Source organism: Gallus gallus, chromosome 2, assembly GCF_016699485.2.
Source record: "Gallus gallus isolate bGalGal1 chromosome 2, bGalGal1.mat.broiler.GRCg7b, whole genome shotgun sequence".
NCBI lineage: Eukaryota > Metazoa > Chordata > Aves > Galliformes > Phasianidae > Gallus > Gallus gallus.
In genome coordinates, this window is record NC_052533.1 from 317,316 (window position 1) to 341,262 (window position 23,947).

The 23,947-nt window shown below is 70.4% G+C and overlaps 4 protein-coding genes across 11 annotated transcripts; 2 read left to right on the forward strand and 2 right to left on the reverse strand.

Moving 5' to 3' along the window:
* The first annotated feature begins 452 nt into the window (after positions 1-452).
* Positions 453-3,343, forward strand: CDK5 (cyclin dependent kinase 5). The gene is made up of 12 exons (NM_001135786.2): positions 453-527; positions 679-767; positions 961-1,028; positions 1,093-1,153; positions 1,231-1,287; positions 1,946-2,041; positions 2,140-2,214; positions 2,296-2,392; positions 2,464-2,533; positions 2,636-2,696; positions 2,768-2,848; positions 2,946-3,343. Exons 1-12 carry the CDS (start codon positions 491-493, stop codon positions 3,030-3,032), a joined length of 879 nt encoding a protein of 292 aa, NP_001129258.2. The 5' UTR covers positions 453-490; the 3' UTR covers positions 3,033-3,343.
* Positions 3,344-3,407: 64 nt separating this feature from the next.
* LOC107055878 (acid-sensing ion channel 1-like) lies at positions 3,408-10,052 on the reverse strand. Of its 5 annotated transcripts, XM_025147385.3 has the most exons (10): positions 8,549-10,052; positions 5,895-6,045; positions 5,693-5,820; positions 5,436-5,586; positions 5,308-5,364; positions 5,066-5,219; positions 4,310-4,481; positions 4,171-4,242; positions 4,025-4,071; positions 3,408-3,690 (listed from the first exon to the last, which is right to left on the reverse strand). In XM_025147385.3, exons 1-10 carry the CDS (start codon positions 9,848-9,850, stop codon positions 3,612-3,614), a joined length of 2,313 nt encoding a protein of 770 aa, XP_025003153.2. In that variant the 5' UTR covers positions 9,851-10,052; the 3' UTR covers positions 3,408-3,611. The 5 variants fall into 5 exon arrangements, with proteins under 5 accessions (XP_025003153.2, XP_040552455.1, XP_040552454.1 ...); XM_040696521.2 differs by lacking the exons at positions 3,408-3,690; positions 4,025-4,071; positions 4,171-4,242 and having other exon boundaries at positions 4,318-4,481; positions 5,308-5,335; XM_040696520.2 differs by lacking the exons at positions 3,408-3,690; positions 4,025-4,071; positions 4,171-4,242; positions 4,310-4,481 and having other exon boundaries at positions 4,662-5,219; positions 5,436-5,512.
* ABCB8 (ATP binding cassette subfamily B member 8) lies at positions 9,964-15,971 on the reverse strand. Of its 2 annotated transcripts, XM_046933446.1 has the most exons (15): positions 15,748-15,971; positions 15,392-15,662; positions 14,410-14,565; positions 14,240-14,334; positions 13,615-13,720; positions 13,376-13,537; positions 13,206-13,291; positions 13,005-13,102; positions 12,124-12,229; positions 12,003-12,036; positions 11,774-11,910; positions 11,607-11,701; positions 10,781-10,914; positions 10,265-10,663; positions 9,964-10,066 (listed from the first exon to the last, which is right to left on the reverse strand). In XM_046933446.1, the coding sequence occupies exons 1-15, from the start codon at positions 15,969-15,971 to the stop codon at positions 9,977-9,979; spliced, it is 2,193 nt and encodes a 730-aa protein (XP_046789402.1). In that variant the 3' UTR covers positions 9,964-9,976. The 2 variants fall into 2 exon arrangements, with proteins under 2 accessions (XP_046789402.1, XP_025003154.2); XM_025147386.2 differs by lacking the exons at positions 14,240-14,334; positions 15,748-15,971 and having other exon boundaries at positions 15,392-15,656.
* On the forward strand, positions 15,853-23,937 carry LOC107055991 (autophagy-related protein 9A-like). 3 transcript variants are annotated; one of them, XM_025147384.3, is made up of 14 exons: positions 15,853-16,035; positions 17,769-17,870; positions 17,948-17,991; positions 18,095-18,159; positions 18,236-18,397; positions 18,480-18,621; positions 19,305-20,053; positions 20,521-20,674; positions 20,743-20,922; positions 20,987-21,214; positions 22,405-22,601; positions 23,059-23,161; positions 23,371-23,449; positions 23,525-23,937. In XM_025147384.3, the coding sequence occupies exons 2-14, from the start codon at positions 17,774-17,776 to the stop codon at positions 23,632-23,634; spliced, it is 2,310 nt and encodes a 769-aa protein (XP_025003152.1). In that variant the 5' UTR covers positions 15,853-16,035; positions 17,769-17,773; the 3' UTR covers positions 23,635-23,937. The 3 variants fall into 3 exon arrangements, 2 of the variants coding, with proteins under 2 accessions (XP_025003152.1, XP_025003151.1); XM_025147383.3 differs by lacking the exon at positions 15,853-16,035 and adding an exon at positions 16,751-16,808; XR_005857934.2 differs by lacking the exons at positions 15,853-16,035; positions 22,405-22,601; positions 23,525-23,937 and having other exon boundaries at positions 17,744-17,870.
* Positions 23,938-23,947: the final 10 nt, after the last annotated feature.

Sequence of the window (23,947 nt, forward strand, 5' to 3'; positions counted from 1 at the left end):
GCGGAGTCCCGGCTGCTTCCCTCCCCACCCCCCACCCCGCATCCCTCGTCCCGCACCCGAGCGCGGCGCCGCCCGCACAGAGGGCGCACCGAACCCCGCACCGTCCCGCGTTCGTCTCTTACCGGGACTCCGGGCGCGGCGGGCGGCTCGGAGCTGCGGGGAGGGGCCGGGTGGAGCGGGGCGGATGCCGGAAGCCCAAACGGGCACAGCTCCACGCCGGAGCGGGGAGCGGACACCGCACCCGGAACCGCACCCGGAACCGCCCGGCGGCGGCGGCGGGGATCGAACCGCCGTCCGGAGGAGCGGGGAGTGGGCGTGGCCTGTGAATGGGCGTGGTCTATGAGCGGGCGTGGCCTATGAGAGGTGGTGTTGCGGAAGAGGCGGGACTTCCGGGAGGCGCGGCGGAAGTCGAGGGTCTGCCGGGAGGTGTGGCGGAAGGGGCGGGGGCTGCCGGGAGGCGGGGCCGGGGCGCTGGGCCCGGAGCGGAGAGATGCAGAAGTACGAGAAGCTGGAGAAGATCGGGGAAGGTGGGGCCGGGATAACGGGGCGGGAGGGGTGCGGGGTCCGGTTGGCGGCGGGTGCGGGAGGCCGAGTCAGGGCCGCGCCGCTAACCGGGCCACGCCGCCGGCCGGCGGCGTGGCCCGGTTTGCGGCGCGCCCCTGACTCGGCCTCCCGCAGGTACGTACGGGACGGTGTTCAAGGCCAAGAACCGGGAGACCCACGAGATCGTGGCGCTGAAGCGGGTGCGGCTGGACGATGACGACGAGGTGAGGGGAGCGGGCCTAGGCCTGAGGCCTGAGGCCTGGGCCTGGGGACCGGGCCTGAGGCCTGAGGGCCAGGCCTGAGGCCTGGGCCTGCAGGCCGGGCTCCCCCCGGGGGCTTCCCCACACCATACCGGGCTGCGTTGAGCCCCGCCGGGCTTCCCGGAGCCGTCCCGAGTCGTACGTTGCCATCCTGCAGGGCGTTCCCAGCTCTGCGCTGAGGGAGATCTGCCTCCTGAAGGAGCTGAAGCACAAAAACATCGTCAGGTGAGGGGCTGCGGGCGGTGCCCACTGCTCGGCCCCGGCCCGGTGCTGACGCCGCTCCCCGCAGGCTGCACGACGTCCTGCACAGCGATAAGAAGCTGACTCTGGTCTTTGAGTTCTGCGACCAGGTGAGCGGGGGGCGGCCCTGCTCCCCTATCCCCCTCTCCCCCGGCTGGGCCCTGACATCCACCTGCTCCCCCTGCAGGACCTCAAGAAGTACTTCGACAGCTGCAACGGGGATCTGGACCCTGAGATCGTGAAGGTGGGGGAATGTGGGGGGGGGCATCCCTCCCTACTCTGCCTTTCCCTCTCTGCTCTGCCCTCCTGAGGCCCCATCTGCAGTACTGCAACCAGGTGTGGGGTCTCCAATACAGGAAAGGCAGGGAGCTGTTGGGGAAGGTCCGGAGGAGAACACAAAGATGCTCAGAGGGCTGCAGCACCTCCCCTACAAAGACAGGCTGAGGGAGCTGGGCTTGTTCAGCCTGGAGAAGAGAAGGCTGCGGGGTGACCTCATTGCAGCCTTCCAGGACCTCCAGGGAGCCTCCAAACAGGAGGGGAGGCAACTCCTGGAAAGGGCAGATAACAGCAGGACGGGGGGAAATGGTGTGAAGTTGAAGGAGGGCAGATTGAGGTTGGATGTGAGGGGGAAGTTGTTTGCTATGCGAGTGGGGAGGTGCTGGAACAGCTGCCCAGAGAGGCTGTGAATGCCCCGTTCATTCCTGGAGGTGTTGAAGGCCAGGTTGGATGGGGCCCTGGACAGCCTGGGCTGGTATGAAACGTGGAGGTTGGTGGCCCTGCCTGTGGTGTGGGGTTGGAGCTCCATGGTCCTTGAGGTCCCTTCCAACCTGAACCATTCTGTGATTCTGGGGTGGTGATGGCAGTGGTGCCAATGCTGATTCTGGGGCTGTGCTGTGCTCCAGTCCTTCATGTACCAGCTGCTGAAGGGCCTCGCGTTCTGCCACAGCCGCAACGTCCTGCACAGGGACCTGAAGCCGCAGAACCTCCTCATTAACAGGGTGAGTGCTGGGCTGGGGGTGGCATGCCGGGCCCCCCCTCTGCCCCTTGGGGTCTGTTTGGTGCTCCCTCAGCTGCTGACCCCTTTGTCTTGATGCAGAATGGGGAGCTGAAGCTGGCAGACTTCGGCCTGGCGCGGGCCTTCGGCATCCCGGTGCGCTGCTACTCAGCAGAGGTGAGGAGGGGTCTGCTGGGCTGCACCTGGGGGTCCTGGCCTCACCCACCCCTCCCTGAGCATCCCCTCTGCCCCGTGCAGGTGGTCACACTGTGGTACCGACCCCCGGATGTGCTGTTTGGTGCCAAGCTGTACTCCACCTCCATCGACATGTGGTCGGCTGGCTGCATCTTCGCAGGTAGCTGTAGGGCCGGGGGGGGCTGCAGGACGCCTGGGGTGGGCACTGGGCCTCACCCCATCCCTGTGCAGAGCTGGCCAACGCGGGGCGGCCGCTCTTCCCGGGGAACGACGTGGACGACCAGCTGAAGAGGATCTTCCGATATCCTTTTGGGGCCCGGTGTTAACGTGGGGGGGTGAGGGCAGAGCCGTGCTGGGGCCCCGCGTGTCCCACAGCTCCCCGTGGCCCTTGACAGCCCCGCACGCTGCTGGGCACCCCCACGGAGGAGCAGTGGCCGGCCATGGCCAAGCTGCCTGACTACAAGGTGAGGGGTTGGGGGGCACGGTGGGGCGGGGGGGGGGCAGCACGGGGCCGGGTGCTCACGGCTGTCCCCAGCCCTACCCCATGTACCCCGCCACCACGTCCCTCGTCAATGTGGTGCCCAAGCTGAACGCCACCGGCCGGGACCTGCTGCAGGTGAGTGTGGGTGGAGGGGGGCATTCCTGTGTCCCATGGTGGGGAGGGGGCTGCTCTCGGGGCCCTCAGCCTCGCCCCCATCCCGTGCCGTCCTCAGAACCTGCTGAAGTGCAACCCGGTGCAGCGGATATCGGCGGAGGAGGCCCTGCAGCACCCCTACTTCACGGACTTCTGCCCCCCCTAAGCCCACACGGAGCCGTGGGGGCAGGGGGGGGAGCGGGACCCGGCGCCCCGTGCCCCCCTCCCCACCCGCTATTTATTAGGATTTTAACCCAGCGCTGCCCTGGGCTGCCTGCGTGCCGAGTCGGGGCCGTGCTGTGCCCCCACTGCGCCGGTATAGCAGCAGGATGGGGGTCCGGGCCCCACACCCCCCCAGCCCTGGCGGCGGTCGAGGTCCCCTGGAGCTGGCCCCAGGGGTCGCCCCTTTCCCGACCGCGCTGTACGTGGGTGCGATGCGTCTTTGTTACTGACATAAAGAGCTTCCCTTCCCCCCCCGCACTGCCTCCTTCCTGTGTGCTGCTGTGGGGTGCAGTAGATGTGTTCCCCCCAGAGCCATCTGTGTGGGGCAGGACTTTATTGGCGCGAGGCGCATGTACAGCAGGGTGTGGGGACAAGCAGCGCATGCAGGGGTGCGGAGCGGAGACCCCGCAGCCCCCCACCACCTGGGTTCTGTCCCAGGGCGGGGGCTGCTCCCCAGCGGACCCCCCCGGCCGGCCGGGGGTGTGGGGCCGCGCCCCTCAGCAGGAGAACTCCTCCAGGGTGCCTACAGCCGAGTGACGAGGTAGCAGGTGCGGGGCGAAGGTGACACCGTCCGCGTGGCCGCGCAGGGCCCGATGGGCGTTCTGCAGCGTGGTGGGGGCGGTCAGTGGGACGGCCGAGCTCCGGGGCTTCGTCCCTTCCCCCCCTCCTCCCCCCCAACCGCCGCCCCACGGGGTCATGCAGGGCCGGAGGTCCCGGCTGTGCCGTGCAGGGTGTCCCCGTGGGCCGCACGCCCCATGGATGTGAGCCCGGAGCTGTGCTGCAGGCGGTACCCCCGTCCTGCTGCTGCGCCCGGGGAGGGGGTGATGCATGGCGGGGGCAGCGCGGGCCGCCCCGCGGGCGGTGCCGGGGATGAGGGGCCGTGGGGGTCCCCGCCGCCGTCTTTGCCCCGCACCCCCCGGGTCTCCACGTGTCTACCTGGGTGGGAGCGTGGCGGCGGGGCTGCCCGGCACGGCGGGATGCTCCTGGTGGGCGGGCGGACAGAGAGGAGATGATGAGCGGTGATGGGCAGCGATGGGTGGGATGAGGTGTGGGGGGAGCAGGGCGGGGGCCGGGGGGGTTACCAGGGTGGTGCTGCTGCCGCGCCGCATCCGCTTCTTGTCCTTGTAGAAGCCGATGAGCTTGTCCCGGAACACCTGGGGGGCCACGGGTCAGTGCGCCCACCCGGCGTGGGGCTGGGGCTGGGGGCGTGGGGGGGCTCACCTCGTACAGGTAGTCAAAGATCTCCAGGATGGTCAGCAGGCTGGCGCCGATGAAGAGCCCCATCTGCCCCCCGATGTCCCCCAGCAGCCCCGCCACCTCGTACGCCTTCTTCTGCTCGATCATCTCGTAGTTGAGCGCCTCAAAGAAGATGTCCAGCACCAACACGTTGTCCCTGCAGGGGGGTGGGGGCGGGGCAGGGGGTGCCAAGGTGGGGGGCTGCGCTGCGCTATGGTGGGCCGTGCGGTGGGACTGAGTGCTCTGTGTGGGCTGGGGGTCGTGCCATGCCAGGCTGCGTCGTGCTGTGCCGTGCTGCGAGGTTTGCTCTGTGCACCAATAAGGCCGTGCCATGCAGTGCTGTGCCATGCAGTGCCGTGTGGCAAAGCGTGCTCTGTGCTGGTGCATTTGTGCATGAGGGGGCTGTGCCATGCGGGGCCGTGCTGCTCGCAGCATGGTGACGCACTGAACAGGTTGCCCAAGGAGGTGTGGATGCCCCATCCCTGCAGGCATTCAAGGCCAGGCTGGATGTGGCTCTGGGCAGCCTGGGCTGCTGGTTGGCGACCCTGCACATAGCAGGGGGTTGGAGCTGGATGAGCACTGCGCTCCTTTGCAACCCAGGCCATTCTATGCCATGCTGCTCTGCAGTGTGCCAGGCGGACAGCAGCACCGAGGGGGCTGTGCCAGGCCGTGCTGTGCCACGCCGTGCTGTGCCATTCCGGGGGGCCACGGCCGTACCCCGCCGCCCCGCTGTCCACTCACGCGATGTACTGCTCGGTCTTGTTGAACTTCCTGGCCAGGTACCGCGCGGAGGCTTTGCTGGGGATCTTCACCATGGAGAGTTCCTTCCCGTAGCGCACGGTGTCGCAGGGCGTGCGGCACGCGCAGTACTCGCTGTCCTTCTTCACCAGGAAATCTGCGCCGGGGGACGGCGGTGTCGGGTCCGTCCCCCCCCCCCCCCCCCCCTTACCCCCACCCCCGCACCTATCGGGCCCCGTACGTACCCAGCGCGGGGTCCGCGCACTCCTTGTACTGCTCCGGCGTGCAGACGTTGGCGTTGCCTGCGGGGGGACGCGGCGCTCGTGGGGCGCGGGGGGGCCCGACCCCCTCCCGGACCCCCGGCCCCGCTCACCGGGCATGTGCACCATGCGGCAGTTGCAGTTCTCGGCCAGGTAGCGCGTCTCGCAGTCCAGGCGGCAGGCGGTGAGGCTGTAGTTGGTGAAGAAGTCGGACTCGATGGGGGTGGCCTTGCAGTCCCCCCAGGGCGGGGGGAGGTACACCAGCTGCCGGCTTGGCTAAGGAAAACACGCGGCGCCCGCTGCCCCCCCCGCCCCCCGTGCCCCCCCCGTGCCGTGCCGTGCCGCGCCGCGCCACCTCGGTGCCGGATACCCGCTGCTGCTGGCACGACACGAAGGTCTGGAAGCCGGGCGCCACGCCGAAGCCCAGCTGGTCGATGAAGGGCGGCTCCTGCTGGCTGTGGATCTGCACCTTCACCCCCGCCTCGTACGACGTCTCGTCTGCAAGCAGCGCGGGTCTGGGGCTGCGCGGGGCGGCGCGTCGCGCTCCCCTCCCCGCGGGGCGGCCGCCTCACCCGTGTCCCCCCAGACGGGGAGGTACTCCTCCTGCTGGATGTTGAGCATCAGCTCCAGCCCGTTCCCCGCGCCGCCCTGCAGCGTGGTCAGCAGCTCCGTGCCCGGCTGCCCCGAGTTGAAGGTGTAGCACTTGCCCAGGCGGGTGAAGATCTGTGGGGCGGGACGGGGGCGGCGGCTGTGGGGCGGTCGGGCGGAGCGGCGCGCGGTGGGGCCACGGAGGCGCCTTTCCCCACCGGCGGCCCCACCGCGCGGCGTCCTCGGCGCAGGGTGAGGCGCAGCCGGACGCTCTGTGCGAGGCTGAGGCGGCCGCTCCCGGGAATCCCGCACCACGCCGCCCCTATCCCAGCGCATCCCATAGCCGCGCCGTCACCCCGAAGCCGCACATCCCCGCATCCCGCGCCAGCGCCGCTCGGGGCGGACGGGGGTGGGGGCCGTGCGGGGAAGGGAAGGGCAGCGCGCGGCCATCGGCCTCACCCGGCGCGGTGATGTGCGGGACGAACCGCAGCGCCCGATGCGTTTCCCCGCCTGCAGCGCGAAGGCGCCCAGAGAGGCCACGAAGGCTCCGGCCCTGAGCGGGCGCTGCGGGACGGCGGCGCCGGGCGCGAAGATGCGGCGCGGCCGTGCGGGGAGGGGACCGCCGCGGTGAGCCGGGCGTCCCGCGGCACCGCTCTGCACGGCGATCGGGGTTCGGGCCGGGCCGTGGGGACGCGGGGCCACGCGAGCGGGCACAAAGCACGGCGCTGCTCGGCCGGCACCGACGTCCAGCGGCGGACGGCGGCGCCCCGCGGGTACGCGAGCGACCCGCACCAAAAGCCGCGGCCCCACGCCCCGCTCCCGGCTCCCGGCCCCGTGTCGGCACCAAAACCCCACCCGGAGCCCATCCCGCGGGCGAGGAGCCCCGCGGAGCCCCCGGCGGCCCTCCTATAGGGACAGCGCTGGGGCTGTTGGCAGCCCGGCCCTCGTCCTGCAGCCGCACGTGGCCGCACGCCCCCCCCCCCGTGCCCCCGTCCTGCCCTGCCGTGGGGGGGTTGGGGGGGGGGGGGGGGAGCGGCTGCTGCGGCAATGGAGCTCCCGAAGAGGGGAGCGGTTCCCATGGCAACGCTGCCCATCGCACGGGGAGGTGGCTGCCATGGCAACCGGCGGCCCAGCACCAGGATGCGCCAGGGACCGCGGGAGGGGGGACGCGGATGTGCCCCCGCACCGAGCATCAGCCGCCCCACACGCGGAGCCCCACACCCACCGCGGGGCCGCACAGCCCACGGAGCGGCCACGGGGGCGCAGAGCCGACCCGGGATGGGACATCGGCCACATGTGGGGAGCACGTGGCACAGCCTGTGGCACCCGAGCAGCGCCCGGCGCGGCTCCGAGCCCAGCAGGCTCCGGGGGTGCTCACCCCGCTCAGCCACGCACCACGCCGTGCTTTTGGCCACTGAGTGCAGCCGGGGGGAGCGCGGCCGTGTGCCCTATGGGGGCTGCGCTCCCCGCTCCGCTCCAGGGCTCCATGTGCTCTGCTGCGCTCGGGAACCCGGGGGGGGGAGAAGAGGGGGGGCAGGGAACAGCAGCTGTGTGTTGGCACAGGGGGATGGGCAGTGGAGCCCTGCGCAGCCCCCGGCCCCGGGGGGTCATTCGTACAGGAGATCATTTCCTGCTCTGAGAGCTTCACACTGACTGCTGCTCTGCTTGCACATCTGCCGGCTGCTGGGAGGGGGGATGTGCAGGGCAGGGCAAGGTGCTGCCCCACTGAGCGCCTCTGTGGCTGTGTGTGCCCCGTGCCCACCGCCCCCACGTCCCCCCACAGAACTGCGGTCCCAGCGCCCATCCCTGTGGGCACAGCACGGCCACGGTGCGACCCTTTGGCACACGCAGAGCCTCCGGCACGGCGCGGAGCACCGCAGCGGGCGGGGGGCGATGGCGTGGAGGGGATGGCTGCTCCCTGGGGTGGCGGCAGAAGGGCCGTGGAGCCATGGAGACTGGAGCCGCAGGGCCAGGAGTGCAGGCGGAGCCGTGGGGGCTGAGCAGAGGCACAGAGCCTGGCGCCCGCGGGTGGGCACGGGGTGGGGGCACCGCTGGACGGCACCCAAACCACCAGCGGGACGCGATGGGAGCGATGGGGATGGAGGAAGCTGGGATAACCCCGAGTACAAAATCCCCCCGTGTCCAACCCCAGTGTGACACCTGTGGCCACGAGTGGGAGCCCTAGCATTGGTGCCCGTGGCCACAGCACAGAGCAGAGTGCGGCAGTGGGGTCACAGTGCGGCCCTTTGGCACACCTGGAGCGTCCGGCACGCTGCCAGGCCCAGCAGCAGGCAGTGCCAGCACCGGGAGGGGTGGCCGTTCCCCGGGGTGGCGGCAGAGGGGACACGGAGCCGCGGGGAGCGGAGCAGTGGGGTCCGTGCGGTGACACAGCGCGGCTGCGGTGCAACACCTGGGGGGGGGCGCAGGGTGGGGGCGCCGCTGGATGGCACCCGGACCCAAACCAGGGGGGGGGGGGTGATGGGAGAGGTGGGGACGGAGCTCACCGGGACCCTCCGGTGCCAAACGGTGCCGTGCTCACACGCAATGGGGGTGACGGGGACGGAGCTCACCGGGGCCCTCCAGCGCTGCGCCCCACCGTGCCCGGCCCCACGGCCGCGCTGCCGCGCCCCACACTCACCACGCTGAAGTTGCGTGCGGAGCAGCCGGCGCCGCGGAAGGAGCACTGCAGCAGCATGTCGGCCAGGTCGTGGCCGGTGCGGTTGTAGAACTCGGCCATGCTGAAGGGTTTGGCCTTGAAGTTCTTGAAGTTGGCCTTGTCGCGCAGCGCCGCCAGCACGGCGGGCTCGGCCAGCTGCGGGTTGCTGATCTCGTAGCGCTCGTTGAGCAGCGCCAGCAGCTCTCCCACGTGGTACATGTCGTTGCGGGTGATCTTGGAGAAGCGGAACTCGTTGAGGTTGCAGATGGTGATGGCCGGGAAGGTGAGGTTGTGCGCGGCCACCTCGTCCAGTTTGGTGACGTGCGGGTAGGTGAGGAAATAGGCGACGCGCTCGGCGCACACCAGCAGCAGCAGCCCCAGCGCGCCCAGGAAGAACGCGCCCCACAGCGCCCGGCGCAGCGCCGCTCCGTACGCGAAGATGTGGCTGATGCCGTGCAGCGACGAGCTGGAAGCGAACGCCCGCAGCCGCGACCGCGGCTCCGCGCCCCCCGCGCCCTCCCCGCCGCCCCTCATGCTGCCGCCCGCCCCCGCCCCATCGCCGCGGGAGGGACCGCCCCCGGCCCCAGACCCGGCCCCGGAGCGCCCGCGGCCACCGGGATGCGGCTGCGGCTGCGCTGCCCGCGGCTTTCCCGCAGCGGGGGCGCGGCGCCCCCCCCCCCACCCCAACCTTCCCCGGTCCGCCGCCTTCCGCCGGGGGTGCGGGGTGGGAGCTCCGGGAGGGGCCGTGCCGGGCTCCTCCCGCGCCCCCCCTCCCCCCGTGCGGCGATGACGGGAGGGGTGGGGGCGCAGCTCCGTCCCTCCGCTCCCATCCCCGGGCGTGGGGCGGAGGGGCTCCCAGGGGCCCCACAGAGGGACCGACCCCGACCCCCCCCGGGAGCGGAGATGGGGCGGCCCGGGGGTCCCGCAGCCCTCCGCCCCACGCGGGGTCCCGCAGCCGCAGAGCCCGGAGCCGGGCGGGGTTCCCCCCCGCGGCCGTCGGGGTCCCGGCGCCTCCGCTCGGCGCACCGCTGCCCGCATCCCCGCCCGGGGGGCTCGGAAAGCCCCGGAGCCGCTGTGCCCCGCGGGGAGGGGGCCGGGACGGAGGCGGATGCGGCAGCGGATGGCGTAGCGGCCCCGGGACCCCCGCTGGGGACGGCGGTCCTCTCCCGAGGAGGGCAGCGCGGCGCGGGGGCGCGACGCGGGGCTGCGGGGCACACGGCGCGACCCCCAGATGGGCGCTGCCGGAAAGCGGCGTGGAACTCCGCCATCCCCATCTGCCCCCATTCCGACCGCCGACCCCACAGCCGCGCTCCTATGGGGTTACCCTCCCCACACCCCGGCCGTACCCCCCCCCCTCCCCCCCGCCCGATGCCGCGCAGCTCAGCACACGCCCGGGGTCGGTTCCGCCGTTTATTCCGCTCCGCGCCGCTCCTCCGCCTGCTGCCGCATCAGCTGTGCGTACAGCCCGCCGCGCCGCAGCAGCTCCTCGTGCGTGCCGACCTGCGGGGGCGGCCACCACTGCGAGCCCCGCCCCCACAACCCGCCCCCCTCGGCCCCGACCCCCAACCGCCCCCCAACCCCCGCCTCCTCCCACTCCCCGCCCAACGCGGCTCGGACCCCCCCAACCCTCCCCCCCCCCCCCCCGGCAGCCCCCCCGGGCAGAGCCCCCCCCTCTCCCACCGCCCCCCCCCCGCTCACCTCGGCCACGCGCCCTCCCGCCAGCACCACGATGCGGTTCGCCCCCCGCACGGTGCTGAGGCGGTGCGCAATGAGCAGCACCGTCCGACCCCGCGCCGCCCTCTCCAACGCCGCCTGCACGGCGCGCTCCGCCTCCGCGTCCAAAGCGCTCGTGGCCTCGTCCAGCACCAACACCGCCGGCGCCTTCAGCAGCGCCCTCGCCAAAGCCACGCGCTGCCGTTGCCCCCCGGACAGCGCCGCTCCGCGTTCGCCCACCACGGTGCCGTAACCGTCGGGGAACGCCCGGATGAAGGCGTCGGCGTCGGCCAGGCGGGCGGCGGCGAACACCTCCTCGTCCGACGCGCCCGGTTTGCCGAAGCGGATGTTCTCCATGATGGTGGTGCCGAACAGCACCGGTTCCTGCGGGGCGGCCCCGCGCTCAGCGCTGCCCCGGCCCGGACGGACGGCCCCCTCGGCCCCCCCGACCCCCACCCCGGGCACCTCCCCGCCCCTCCCCCGCCCCGCCCCACACCACACCTGGCTGATGAAGCCGATGACGCTGCCGCGCAGCCACGAGGGGTCCAACGAGGCGATGTCGCGGCCGTCCAACGTGATGCTGCCGTGGGTGGGCTCATAGAAGCGCTCCAACAGCGCTGCCACCGTCGACTTCCCTGCGCCAAAGCATCACCGCCGTGACATCACCGCCGTGACATCACCACCGTGACATCAGCACTGTGACATCATTACATGACATCATAACCATGACACCACCACCGTGACATCACCATGACACCATCACCGTGACATCACCACCGTGACATCAGCACTGTGACATCACCATGACACCACCACTGTGACATCACCACATTACCCTTGTGACATCACCATGACATCACTACTGTGACATCATCACCGTAACACCACCACTGTGACATCACCATGACATCATCACTGTGACATCATCACCATGACACCACCACTGTGACACCACCACTGTGACATCATCATGACATCATCACTGTGACACCATCACCGTGACACCTCCACTGTGACATCTCCACTGTGACATCACCACCGTGACATCACCATGACACCATCACTGTGACATCACCACTACGACTTCACCATGACATTATCACTGTGACATCACTGCCGTGACATCACTGCCGTGACATCACCATGTGACATTGGTGCCACATCACCACGGCCCCATTTGGCATCGGTGCCCCCCACGGCTGCACCCCCCCCGGGCCCACCACGGCCACCTCCCTCCGGTGGCCCCACGTCCCCATCGGCCCCATTGGCGGTGCTGTGGGGTCGGGGCGCCGTGCCCACAATGGGGGTCCCACACCCGGACCGTCACCTCCTCCCGAGGGTCCCACGATGGCCACGGTCTCACCGGGGGGCAGCGTGAGGCTGAAGTCCTGCAGCACGGGGTGCCCGGGGCGCGTGGGGTAACTGCGGGGGGAGGTGAGTGAGGGGCTGCGGGGCACATCGGTGGCGCAGGGGGAGCGCTGGGGGGGGGCTGACCTGAAGGAGACGTGCCGGAAGGCGACGTGGCCCAGCAGTGAGTGGCTGGGGATGGTGTCCCCCCCCCGCAGCGGCACCTGGGGCTCCAATGTCATGAACTCAAAGACGCGGGCGCCGGCGCTCAGCCCACGCACCACCTGCAGTGGGGGGGGGACAGAGACAGACGAGGTGTCCCCCATCCCCTTAACCCCCCCCCCCCGGCAGCTGGGACCTTCAGGACCCCCCCTACCTGCCCGAAGAGGATGGAGATGTTCGCCAGGGACCTGCAGGCGTGGGGGTGAGCTCAGCATGAGGTGGCACGGGGGGGGGGAGGGGGGACAGCGGGGGTGACATGGGGGGGTGACACCGACCTCTGCACCGTCTGTGAGGCCACCAGGAACGACATGAGGTCACCAGGAGAGAGCTGATCCCCGGCCATCAGTGATCCGCCCACAAAGATGGTCCCCAGCACAATGCCTGTGGGTGCATGCTGCTCGTGGGGCCTGCCCCCCCGCAGGCCCCGTAACCCCAATAGGTTCTGCCCCCCCCCAATAGGTCCTGACCCCCTCAGTAGGTTCTGCCCCCCAAAAAAGGTCCTCACCCCCTCATTAGGTCCTGCACCCCCCAGTAGGTCCTGACCCCATCAATAGGTCCTGCCCCCTCAATAGGTCTTCACCCCCCTGAGTAGGATCTGCCACCCCAAAAAGGTCCTGACCCCCCCAGTAGTTCTTGGCCCCCAATACATCATGACCCCCAGTGGGCCCTGCCCCCCCAGTAGGCCCTGGAACCCCAATAGATCCTAACCCCCCCGTTAGGTTCTGCCCCCCCCCCCAAATGTCCTGCCCCCCCCCAATAGATCCTGACCCCCCCAATAGGTCTTGGCCCCCTGTAGGTCATGCCCCCTCATTACATCCTGACATTCCCAATAGGGCCTGCCACCCCAATATGTTCTGCCCCCAAAACAGACCTTGACCCCCCCAATAGGTTCTGCCACCCCAAAAAGGTCCCGAGCCCCCCAATTCTTCTTGGCCCCCAATAGGCCCTGACCCCGCAATAGGTCCTGATACTCCCCTAAAAGGTTCTGCCCCCCAAAAAGATCCTGCCACCCCAATAGGTTCTGCCACCCCAAAAAGCTCCTGAGCCCCCCAGTAGTTCTTGGCCCCCAGTAGGCCCTGCCCCCCCAATAGGCCCTGCCCCCCCCATAGGTCCCGTATCCCTGCAATGGCTGTGACCCCCCCGCCCCCCCACTGACCGTTCAGTGCCAGGTTGGACAGCCCCTGGAAGGCAGCGATTCCCAGCCCCAGCCGTTGGCTCATCCCGCTGGAGCGCTCGGCCTCGGCGCAGTACAGCCTGCGGGCGGATGGGGGGCCGTGGTGGCACATTGGGGGGGGGGCAGTGGCTGGGGGGGGGGTCAACGAGTGAGAGCCCCCCACGGCCGCAGCGCCATCCTCACCCCGCCTGCTGCTCCTCCATGGCGAAGGCGCGCACGGTGCGCACGTTGCCCAGCACCTCATCGGCCACCCCGGTGGCTTTGGCCACCTGTGCCGACGGGGACATCGCTGCACTCCGGGGTGCACCGCAGGGATGGGGGTCCCCATCTGTCGCCCCCCTCCCCCCCATTACCTGTTCCTGCGCCCGGCGGGACAGCGCCCGCAGCACGGAGCCCAGCGCGGCGCCGGCGCTCACCAACGCGGGCAGCACCAGCAGCAGCAGCGCCGTGAGCCGCGGGGACAGCAGGTAGAGGGACAGCACACAGCCCGCAGCCTGGGTGCTGCTGCGCAGGCCCTGCGGGGGGACGCGGTGATGGGGGGTGCCGGGGGGGGTTGGGGGGTGCTGGGGGGGGGGGCAGTGCCGGGCCCCACCTGCGAGATGACGAGCTTAAAGGAGGACTTGAACTCCTGCACGTCGGCTGTCAGCCGTGCCACCAACTGCCCCGTGCGGTGCGCATCGAAGAACGCCACGTCCTGCCTGGGGGGGGCGGGGGGGGCTGCGGCCACTCTGCTGCCGTGTGCCCCCACCCCTGCGCGCCCCTCCTCCCCACACGTCCCCCATCTCAGTCTCCGTGTCCCCTCAGCCCCTCTGAATCCGTGTCCCCGTGTGCCCCCCATCACTGTGTGCCCCCCATCACTGTGTGCCCCCCATCACTGTGTGTCCCCATCCCCGACGCCACCCCATCTCCGTACCCCCCGTCCCCGTGTGCCCCCATCCCCTCTGTCCTCGCACCCCCCCAGCCCTGCACCCTCCATCCCTGTGTCCCGTGCAGCCCCATGTCACCCCCGTCCCTATGTCCCCCCTGTCCCCATTCGACCCCTGTCCCCACGCCCACCCCACCCCCATGTCTGCCCTGCCTGTGTCCCCATATCCCCACTGCTGTGTGCCCCCATCCCCTTTTCCCACGTCCCCCCCATCTCCACGTCCCCACGTGCCCCTGCCCCACATCCCCCCACATCCCCCCTGTCCCTTTGTGCCCCCATGTGCCCCCCCTACCGCAGCAGGGACACAAAGAGAGCTTTCCTCATGCTGGCAGCCACCTGCTCCCCAACGCGGGACAGCAGCGCGATGTACCCAAAGGTCAGCAGTGCCTGCGGGGTGTGGGGTCAGCGTGTGGGGTCGGGGTGTGGGTCGGGCTGTGGGTCTGGGCGTGGGGTGGTACCCACCTGCAGGCTGTAGAGGCCGAGCAGGCGCAGCGCGGGGGGGCGGGCGGCACGCAGGTACCCCTCCAGGTGGGTCCGTGCCTCGCGGGCCACCACGTCCACCAACTGTCCCAGCAGCACCGGGATCCGCACATTGAGCAGCGCTGCGCCCAGGGCGAGCTGTGGGGTGGGGTGGGGACAGAGAAACGGGTGTCAGTGGGGTGGGGTGGAATGAGAGGGGGTGGTGTGGTGTGGGATGGGGTGGGATGGGGTGGGATGGGGACAAAGAAACGGGTGTCAGTGGGGTGGGATGGAATGAGAGGGGGTGGAATAAGGTGGGATGGGGTGGGAAGGGGTGGGATGGGGACAGAGAAACAGGTGTCAGTGGGATGGGGTGGGGTGGGATAGAATGAGATGGGATGGGGACAGAGAAATGGGTGTCAGTGGGGTGGGGTGGGATGGGGTGGGGTGGGGTGGGATAGAATGGGGTGGGATGGGGACAGAGAAACAGGTGTCAGTGGGATGGGGTGGGATGGGATGGAATGAGGTGGGATGCGATGGGGTGGGGTGGGATGGGATGGGGTGGACCTCAGGGATGTGGACATGGGGATGGGGATAAGGACAGGGATAGGGATGGAGATAGAGATGAGAGTGGAGATGGGAATGAGGATATGAATGGGAATGGAACACGGGTAATAATGGGGACAGGGATGGGGACAGTGATGGGGACAGAGAAACTGGCATCAGTGGGACAGGATGGGATGGGATGGGATGGACATGAGGGACATGGGGATGGGGATAAGGACGGGGATGGGGATGGAGATAGGGATGAGAATAGAGGTGAATGGGAACAAGGAGACGGGGAACAGCGGGGACAGGGATGGGGACAGGGATGTGAATGGGGGCGGGGACAGAGACGGGACGGGGACGGGGCGGGCGCTGGCACGCAGACGGGGACGGGGATGGGGACGGACGGGACCCCCCCGCGGCGCCCCCCCCCGCTCACCACGACGGCCGCCGACAGCGCGAGGAGCTGCGGGCGCAGCAGCGCCCAGAAGGCCGCCCATTGGAACTCGGCTTCGGGACGCGGAGCGGCGGGGACGGCGGCGGGGGCGGCGGCGGTGGGGGCGGCGCGGACGTCGCTCTCCTGGCACCGCACCGCCGCCCCCAGCGCCGCCCCCACGCAGCCCAACGCCAACCCCGCCGGGACGAGGAGCGGTGCGGGGCGCGGTGCGGGGCGCGGTGCGGAGCGGAGCGCGGATCCGCCATTCCTGCAGCTGCGGAGCGCCGTGAGCGCCCATCCCGGGCACGGCGCCCACCCCCTCCCGCTCCCCCCCCTTTCCCCCCCCCCCCGCCCGGTACCTGCGCAGCACCTCCCGCACCGCGCGCAGCCCGCAGCCCGCCCGCCCCGCACACAGCAGCAGCATGGCGGCCCCGCGGAAGGGGCGGTGCGGGGGGCGGAGCTGCACCGCGCGGCGCCGCCACCTCCGGCCGAGACCCCGCACCGCTCCCCGCGGCCCGGAGCGCGGCGCACCCCCGCAACCCCCCCCGTCCCGCAGCCCCGAGCGGTGCGGGAGAGCGGCCATGGCTCCACGGGGGGCGCGGGGCCCGGGCCGGGGTGTGCGGGGCGCGGAGTGAGCGGGGCAGCAGGTGAGAGCGGGAGGGGCGCGGGGACGCTCAGAGACGGGGACGGACGGTCGGATGGGGGACACCGCGACAGGGGGACAGCGGGACACGCGGACACGGGACACGCGGACGTGGGACACACGGACATGGGACACACGGACATGGGACACACGGACGCGGGCACAGCGAGAGATGGGGAGGTCGGGGGATGAGGACGCCGCGACGTTTGGACGCGGAGACGGCGGGGATGGGCGCGTATGGGGGCACGGGGACAGCGGGACGGGGGACACGCGGGGTGGGGGTCAGTTGGGCACGGGGACAGCGGGACGGCGGGGCACAGTGCCGCAGGGCTGCGGGCACACGGGGACCCACGCGCTGCCCCCACCTCAGCCCCGCACCCCCCGGGATGGACCCCCCGCGCTCCTCCTCGCGTCCGTCCCCACCGCGCGCAGCGTCACCGCGTGTCCCCAACTGCGCGCCGCGACCCCCACGCGTGTCCCGGGGGGGTTCCGTGGGGCCGCTCCCCCCACCCTCCCCCCCCCCCATCCGCGCCGCCCGCGCTATTTTTGGCCGCGGGGTATTTTCGGTGTGGAGGGGCCGCGTCCCGGCGCGGGGACACCCGATGCCGTCGGGGGGGTCAGCATAGGGACAGCGCGTCCCGGCGGCCCCGCACCGCCCGCTGCTGAATCACGGCCCGGGACGGCCCCCGCGCGTGGGGCGGTGCCGCGGCTCCACCTGCGGGTCCGGTCCGGCTCTGCCTCACGCGGGACGGGACCGACGGCGGCTGCGGAGCGGCGGTACGGGGCGGGGGGGGTCCGACCCGGAGTGAGAGAGAGGGGGTCCCGGTGCGGCCCGGCGGGTGGGGGTCCCACGCTGTGCCAGGGGAACCGGGGTCACGCGGTGCGTCAGGACGCGGGGGGGGGCGTAGTCCCCCAGGAACTCTCCTGTCCCTTCCCGCTGGGGGGTCCCGTGGACCTCCCCGTCCTTCCCCATCCTGCCTTGGGGGTGGGCAGCTGTGGGATGTTCCGTGGGTCCCGAACTGCCCAAAGGTCTGCTTCAGATTAATGGGGATCCCATCCTATCCAAACGAGTCTGGGGGTCCCGTCCTGCCTTGGGGGTCCCATCCTCCCTGGGGGGCGGGGGGGTGTTCGAGGTGTCCCATCCTCCTCCAAAGTTCTGGGGGTCCCATCCTTCCGGGGAGGTCCCGGTGGTCCCATCCATCCCCAGCGAGGGGGTCTGGTTTCCCATCCTTCCAGGGGGGGTCGGGGGTCCCCTCCTGCCCCAAGGGCTCTCCGCCTCATCCTGCCGGGGGGGTCCCATCCTTCCCCCGGGATCTGGGGGTTCCCACCCTGCCTGGGGGGGCCGGGGGGGTCCCTTCCCTGCCACATCCCCGCGCTCTCCGGCACGTCCCGCCCGCTCCGCGCTGTGGCCGCGGGGCTGTGGGCGAGGCGGAGAGACGGGACGGACTGCGTGGCGCTGCCCGTGGCCGTCCCCGCGGGGCGCTGCGGGCTGACAGCTCACGGCGTCCCGATGCGGGGCACGCGGGCGGTGCGCTGCGGCGTCCCCGGCATTTCCTGCGGGCCGAACAGCTCACCCGCACGGCGCGGCGTGGGGCGGGGGAGGGGACTCCGTGCCACCCCGCAACCCGTCCCCACGTCGGGGCTCCCGCAACGGGGGTCCCGGAGGCGATATCGCACCCCGAGGTCCCACCCTGGGGGTCCCATCGCGGGGGTCCCGCATCGTTGCCCCCCTCGCAGGTGCGATGGCGGAGGTTGAGTACCACCGAGTGGAGGACCCCGAGGAGGATTCCCCCCCGGGCGAGGAGGAGCTGCTGCTGCACGTCACCGAGGGGCGGCAAGGTGGGCGTGGGGGGGTGGCGGGGCGGGGGGGCACTGAGGCACGGCCCTGCTGACCCCCCCGCCGTTTCCCCCCGCAGGCTCCTGGCACCACATCAAGAACCTCGATGATTTCTTCACCAAGATATCCTCGCCGGGCACCGTTCCCACCGGGGAGTGGTGGTGGGGGTGGATCTGAGGGGGGGGGGGGGGGGCGGCACTCGTCCACGATCCTTAACGGCCCCAACATCTACCACTTCCACCAGAAGAACGGCTTCGCCTGCATGCTGCTGTCCGACCTCTTCGAGCTGGGGTGAGCGCCGCGCGGCGCGTCTGTCCCCCCCCTCCCCCCAACACGGGGCACCCCCTGACCCCCCCGCGCCCCCCAGGCAGTTCGTGTTCGTGGTGGCCTTCAGCGCCTTCCTGCTGTGCTGCGTGCGCTACGATGTGCTCTTTGCCGACCGCCCCCTCAACCGCAGCCACGTCCCCGCCGAGCGCAGTAAGGTGACGCTGCCCGACGCGGTGCTGCCCGCGCCCCAATGCGCACGGAGGTGATTGGGGGGCGGTGGGCGGGAGGGGGTGGAGGGGGGGCGTGGGGATGGGAGCCCCCGTAAGCATCGCCTCGCCCTGCAGGATCGCCGCCAGCGGTTGGCTCGTCTTCCTGCTGGCCATGGCGGCGTTGTTTTGGCTGTGCCGACTGCTGAAGGTGCTGCGCGGACTGCTCTCCTACTGGGACATCCGCCGCTTCTACGGGGAGGCGCTGCGCATCCCCGCGGTGAGTGGCGCGGAGGGGATGCCGGTGGGACAGCGGTGCCGGTGTGTCGGTTCCATCGCGGTGCTGCTGGTGCCGGAGCCGGAGGGGTGCCGGTGCCGTGGGGATGACGCGCCGACGTGGGGACATCAGAGCCGCGGGGGAGGTGCCGGTGCCGCTGTGGGGACGCCGGTGCCGTGGCTTGTTGGTGCCAATGGGAGGATGCCGGTGCCGTGGGGCCGTGGGGGCGGTGCCGGCGCTGTGGCAGTGCTGGATGTCACCACGGGGCTGCCGGTGCCGCGGGGGTGGTGTTGGTGCCACAGGGGTGCCGGTGGCAGTGTGGGGACGGCAGCGCTGTGGGGGCGGTGGCAGCGCCATGGGGATGGTGGTGGCGCGGCGGTGGTGCCGGAGGGGTACCGATGCCGATGTGGGGACGTGGGTTCCGTCGCGGCGGTGCCCGGGCTGACGCAGGGACTGTGGTGCCCCGGGGCTGTCAGCGCCGTGGTGGTGCTGGCGGTACCGACCGGTGCCGTGCGGGTGGCAGTGCCAACGTGGGGACAGCGGCGGTGCCGTGACGGTGACGGTGCCCGTGCCGCGGGGGCGCCGGTGCCGACGTGGGGACAGCGGTGCCGTGGCGGCGCCGTGGCGGCGCACGGCAACGGTGCCGAGGAGCCCCCAGCGACCCACCCCACGTGCGCTCGGCGCAGGGCGAGCTGTGCAGCTACAGCTGGCAGGAGGTGCAGGCGCGGCTCATGGCCCTGCAGCGCGAGCAGCCGCTCTGCGTGCACAAACGGGAGCTGACGGAGCTCGACATCCACCACCGCATCCTGCGCTTCACCAACTACGCCGTGGCCATGGTCAACAAGTCGCTGCTGCCCGTGCGCTTCCGCCTGCCTCTGCTGGGCCCCGTCGTCTTCCTCACCCGGGGTCTGCACTACAACCTGGAGCTGCTGCTGTTCCGCGGCCCCGGCGCGCTCTTCCTCAACTCCTGGAGCCTGCGGCCGCAGTGCAAGCGGGCGGGCGAGCGGCTGGCGCTGGCGCGGCACCTGGCACGGGGGATGGTGCTGCTGGGAGCAGCCAACCTGCTGCTGTGCCCGCTCGTGTTGGTCTGGCAGCTGCTCTACGCCTTCTTCAGCTACGCCGAGGTGCTGCGGCGGCGGCCGGGCGTCCTGGGCACGCGGCGGTGGTCGCTGTACGGCCGCCTCTACCTGCGGCACTTCAACGAGCTGCAGCACGAGCTGACGGCACGGCTGGGCCGCGGGCACCGCCCGGCCACGCGCTACATGAACTCCTTTGCCAGCCCGATGCTGGCCGTGCTGGCCCGCCACGTCGCCTTCTTCGCCGGCTCCGTGCTGGCCGTGCTCATCGCGCTCACCGTGTATGACGAGGACGTGCTGACGGTGCAGCACATCCTCACCGCCATCACGCTGCTGGGGCTGCTGCTCACCGTCGCCAGGTGGGTGCGCTGCGTGGCGCCGCGCTCTGCCCTGCTGGGCCGTGCTGCGCCGTGACGTGTCGTGCTGGGCCACGCCGTGCTGTGCTGTGCCACGCTGTGCCATGCTGTGCTAGGACATGCTGTGCTGTGCCATGTCGGGCCATGGCATGCCATGCTGTGCCATGCTGTACCATGTCAGGCCATGCTGTGCCATGCCGTGCCATGCTGCGCCATGCTATGCCATGCTGTACCAAGCTGTGCCATGCTGCAGCACACCACGCTGTGCTGTGCCAGAATACACAGTGCCGTGCCGCGCTGTGCCGTGCCGTACCATGCTGTGCAGTGCTGTGCCATGCCGTGCTGTGCTGGGCCATGCTGTGCCGTGCTGTACCATGCCGTGCAGTGTTGTGCCATGCTGTGCCGTGCTGTACCATGCTGTGCAGTGCTGTGCCACGCCGTGCCAGCCCGTGCCCCCCCCTTCCCCGCAGGTCATTCATCCCCGACGAGCACTCGGTGCAGTGCCCGGAGCAGCTGCTGCAGCGCGTCCTGGCGCACACGCACTACATGCCACAGCACTGGCAGGGCAGCGCCGGCGCGCCGGAGACGCGCAACGAGATGGCGCAGCTGTTCCAATACAAAGCGGTGAGTGCGGGACGGCGCGGCGCGGCGCTGCGCGGAGCCCCGGCGCCCCCTGAGCCCCCCGCCCGCAGGTGTTCATCCTGGAGGAGCTGCTCAGCCCCGTCCTCACGCCGCTCATCCTCATCTTCGCGCTGCCCTCCCGCGCTCTGGACATCGTCGACTTCTTCCGCAACTTCACGGTGGAGGTGGTGGGCGTGGGGGACGTCTGCTCCTTCGCGCAGCTGGACGTGCGCCGCCACGGGAACCCGCAGGTGAGGGGCCGGCCGGGGGGCGCGGCGTCGCGCCATCCCGCGCTCACCCGCCGCCCGCCCGCAGTGGCTGTCGGAGGGGCAGACGGAGGCCTCCGTGTACCAACGGGCCGAGAACGGCAAGACGGAGCTGTCGCTGATGCACTTCGCCATCTCCAACCCGCGCTGGCAGCCGCCGCCGCACAGCGGGCTGTTCCTCAACCACGTGAAGGAGCGGCTGCAGAGGGACGCGGCCCCGCACGGCCCGGCTGAGGGCGCGCTGCGCGCATCCCTGCTCGGTGATGGCTCCGCCGCGGTGAGGGCGTGTGGGGCCGTGGGGTGTCATGGAGACATTGGGGGAGGGGGGGACACGGGGAGCTGCGAGGGCGCGGGGCGCTGTGGGGGCATCGGGAGCCATGGGGATATGTGGTGCGTTGGGGCCGTTTGGTGCCGTGGGGACACTGAGTGTTGTGGGGTCGATTGGTGCCATGGGGACACTGAGTGTTGTGGGGTCGATTGGTGCCATGGGGACACTGGGAGCCATGAGGACACGGGGTGTTGTGGGGTCAATTGGTGCCATGGGGACACTGGGTGCCATGAGGACACGGGGTGTTGTGGAGTCAATTGGTGCCATGGGGACACAGAGTGTTGTGGGGCCAATTGGTGCTGTGGGGCCATTTAGTGCCATGGGGACATTTGGTGCCATGGGGACACTGAGTGCCATGGGGTCATTGGATGTCATGGGGACATTTGGTGCCATGGGGACATTGGGTGCCATGGGGACATCGGGAGCCGTGGGGATGTTTGGTGCTGCGGGGCCATTTGGTGTTGAGGGGACATTGGGTGCCATGGGGACACTGGGTGTGATGGGAACATTTGGTGCGGTGGGGGCATTGGGTGCCATGGGGACATTGAGTGCCATGGGGATACGGGGTGCCGTGGAGACATTTGGTGCCATGGGGACACTGTGTGCCATGGGACATTGGATGCCATGGGGACATTGGGTGCCATGGGGACACTGGGTATGATGGGGACATTGGGTGCCATGGGAATATTTGGTGCCATGGAGACATTGAGTACCACGGGGACATTGGGTGCCATGGGGACATTGGGTGTGCCATGGGGACATTTGGTGTCACGGGGACATTGGGTGTGATGGGGACATTTGGTGCCATGGGGACATTGGGTGCCATGGAGACATTTGGTGTCACGGGGACATTGGGTGTCACGGGGACATTGGGTGCCATGGGGACATTGAGTGCCATGGGGACATTTGGTGTCACGGGGTCATTTGGTGTCATGGGGACATTGGGTGCCATGGGAACACTGGGTGCTGTGGGGGCATTGGGTGCCATGGGGACATTTGGTGCCATGGGGACATTGGATGCCATGGGGACACTGGGTGTGATGGGGACACTGTGTGCCATGGGAACACTGGGTGCCGTGGGGACACTGGGTGCCATGGGGTCACCAGGTGCCATGTTGGCACTGACGTGGTCCCCGCAGCCGGATGCGTTGCTCAGCAGTGTCCTGACCCACCCACTGCTGGCGGCCAGCGGTCTGCTGCCCTGGGATCGGCGCTTCAGCCAGCCCTGCAGCACAGCCAGCGCCGCTGCCGGTGTCCTGCTGTCCCTGTCAGCCCCACTGCCGGGGAGGGGACGGGGCCCTTTGGACAGCCCCGAGCGCCCACTGCCCGAGGAGAGGTGCTGTGGGGGGGAGGGGGTCTGGATGGGAATGGGGATGGGGTAGAATGGGGTTTGGGATGGGATGGAATGGGATGGGATGGGATGGGGATAGGGATGGGAATGCGGTTGGGGATGGGGATAGGGATGGGAATGGAATGGGACAGGAGGGGATGGGGATGGGGATGGGATGGGGATGGGGATGGGAATGGGGATGGGGATGGGGATGGGGATGGGGATAGGGATAGGGATGGGGTGGGGATGGGATGGGATGGGATGGGATGGGGATGGGGATGGGGATAGGGATAGGGATGGGGTGGGGATGGGATGGGATGGGATGGGGATGGGGATGGGGATGGGGATGGGGATGGGGATGGGATGGGATGGGGCTGGTGACAATTTGGGTCATGTGAGGTTGGGGCAGTGGGGTGCTGATGGGGTGGGCCTATCCCCACACCGGAGCCGTGCCGTCCCGCAGCCCGGTGCTCAGTGAGTCGCGCCTGCTCAGCCTGAGCCGCTCAGCCGTGCTGGCCGAGGTGGCCTCTGCCGAGATGAGCCTGCACGCCATCTACATACACGAGGTGAGCACGTGGGGCGCACATCCCCATGGCCCCATCGCTGCCCCCGCCCCTCCCCTGCCCTGTGCCGCACCCTGGGTTCTGTCCGGCCGTCACCTTGTGCCCCACACCAGCACCGCCACTCGGCCATCAGCCCCCTCCACCCCACCAGCGCGCCCCATGGCGCGGCCGGGCTGTGGGGCAGCGGTGGGGCTCTGACCCTCTCCCCTCAGCTCCACCTGCAGCAGCAGCAGAGCCCTGTGGGGCCGTGGGTGGCGGCAGGGGCTCCCAAGAGGCCCTCGGTGACCACAGGTGAGTGCTGCTGGGGGGCGGTGGGGGCTCCCAGACCCACACGGGGCTGTGGGGCACTGACCCCCCCCGCGCCAGGCTCGGCCGCCCGCGCCTCGCAGCATGAGCTCCGGGAGATGCCGCTGGGTGGTTGGGCCGAGGAGGATGAGGAGGACGAGGATGAGGAGGAAGAGCAGAGCGCAATGTAGCTGCGCTGCACGCAGCCCTGGTGAGCACAGCCCCGGCTCCAGGACATCGGTGCCCACTGGAGGATCGTCTGGGGGTCTGCCCATGGGGACCCCCATCCGGCTGCATCCCCGCACAGTGTGGGGCCGTGGTCCCGCTGGGTGCTCCCAGCCCCCCCAGGTGCTATATTTATATGGGGGGCGCGGCGCCGTGGGGTGCAGATCTGAGCCCACGTGGGTCAGGGCCCCCCCGCCTGCTGTGGTCACGGCGGGGGCAGTGCTGGGCCCCGAGCAGCCCCGGGGGCGAATAAAGGTTTACAGAGTGTTGTGCTGCGCT

Coding starts and splice junctions, on each gene's coding strand:
- LOC107055991 (XM_025147384.3), top strand. CDS start 17,774: ATGGCGGAGGTTGAGTACCACCGAGTGGAGGACCCCGAGGAGGATTCC. Junction 18,398..18,479: donor GCGCCCCAATGCGCACGGAG/GTGATTGGGGGG, acceptor CTCGCCCTGCAG/GATCGCCGCCAGCGGTTGGC. Junction 18,622..19,304: donor AGGCGCTGCGCATCCCCGCG/GTGAGTGGCGCG, acceptor CGCTCGGCGCAG/GGCGAGCTGTGCAGCTACAG.
- LOC107055878 (XM_025147385.3), bottom strand. CDS start 9,850: ATGGGGGCAGATGGGGATGGCGGAGTTCCACGCCGCTTTCCGGCAGCG. Junction 6,046..8,548: donor CCGCACGCAACTTCAGCGTG/GTGAGTGTGGGG, acceptor CCCGCCCCACAG/ATCTTCACCCGCCTGGGCAA. Junction 4,243..4,309: donor TCTTTGACTACCTGTACGAG/GTGAGCCCCCCC, acceptor GTGGCCCCCCAG/GTGTTCCGGGACAAGCTCAT.
- CDK5 (NM_001135786.2), top strand. CDS start 491: ATGCAGAAGTACGAGAAGCTGGAGAAGATCGGGGAAG. Junction 768..960: donor GGCTGGACGATGACGACGAG/GTGAGGGGAGCG, acceptor GCCATCCTGCAG/GGCGTTCCCAGCTCTGCGCT. Junction 2,215..2,295: donor TGCGCTGCTACTCAGCAGAG/GTGAGGAGGGGT, acceptor TGCCCCGTGCAG/GTGGTCACACTGTGGTACCG.
- ABCB8 (XM_046933446.1), bottom strand. CDS start 15,971: ATGGCCGCTCTCCCGCACCGCTCGGGGCTGCGGGACGGGGGGGGTTGC. Junction 13,721..14,239: donor CTCTTTGTGTCCCTGCTGCG/GTAGGGGGGGCA, acceptor CGCCCCCCCCAG/GCAGGACGTGGCGTTCTTCG. Junction 11,911..12,002: donor TCTCCATCCTCTTCGGGCAG/GTAGGGGGGGTC, acceptor CCCCCACTGCAG/GTGGTGCGTGGGCTGAGCGC.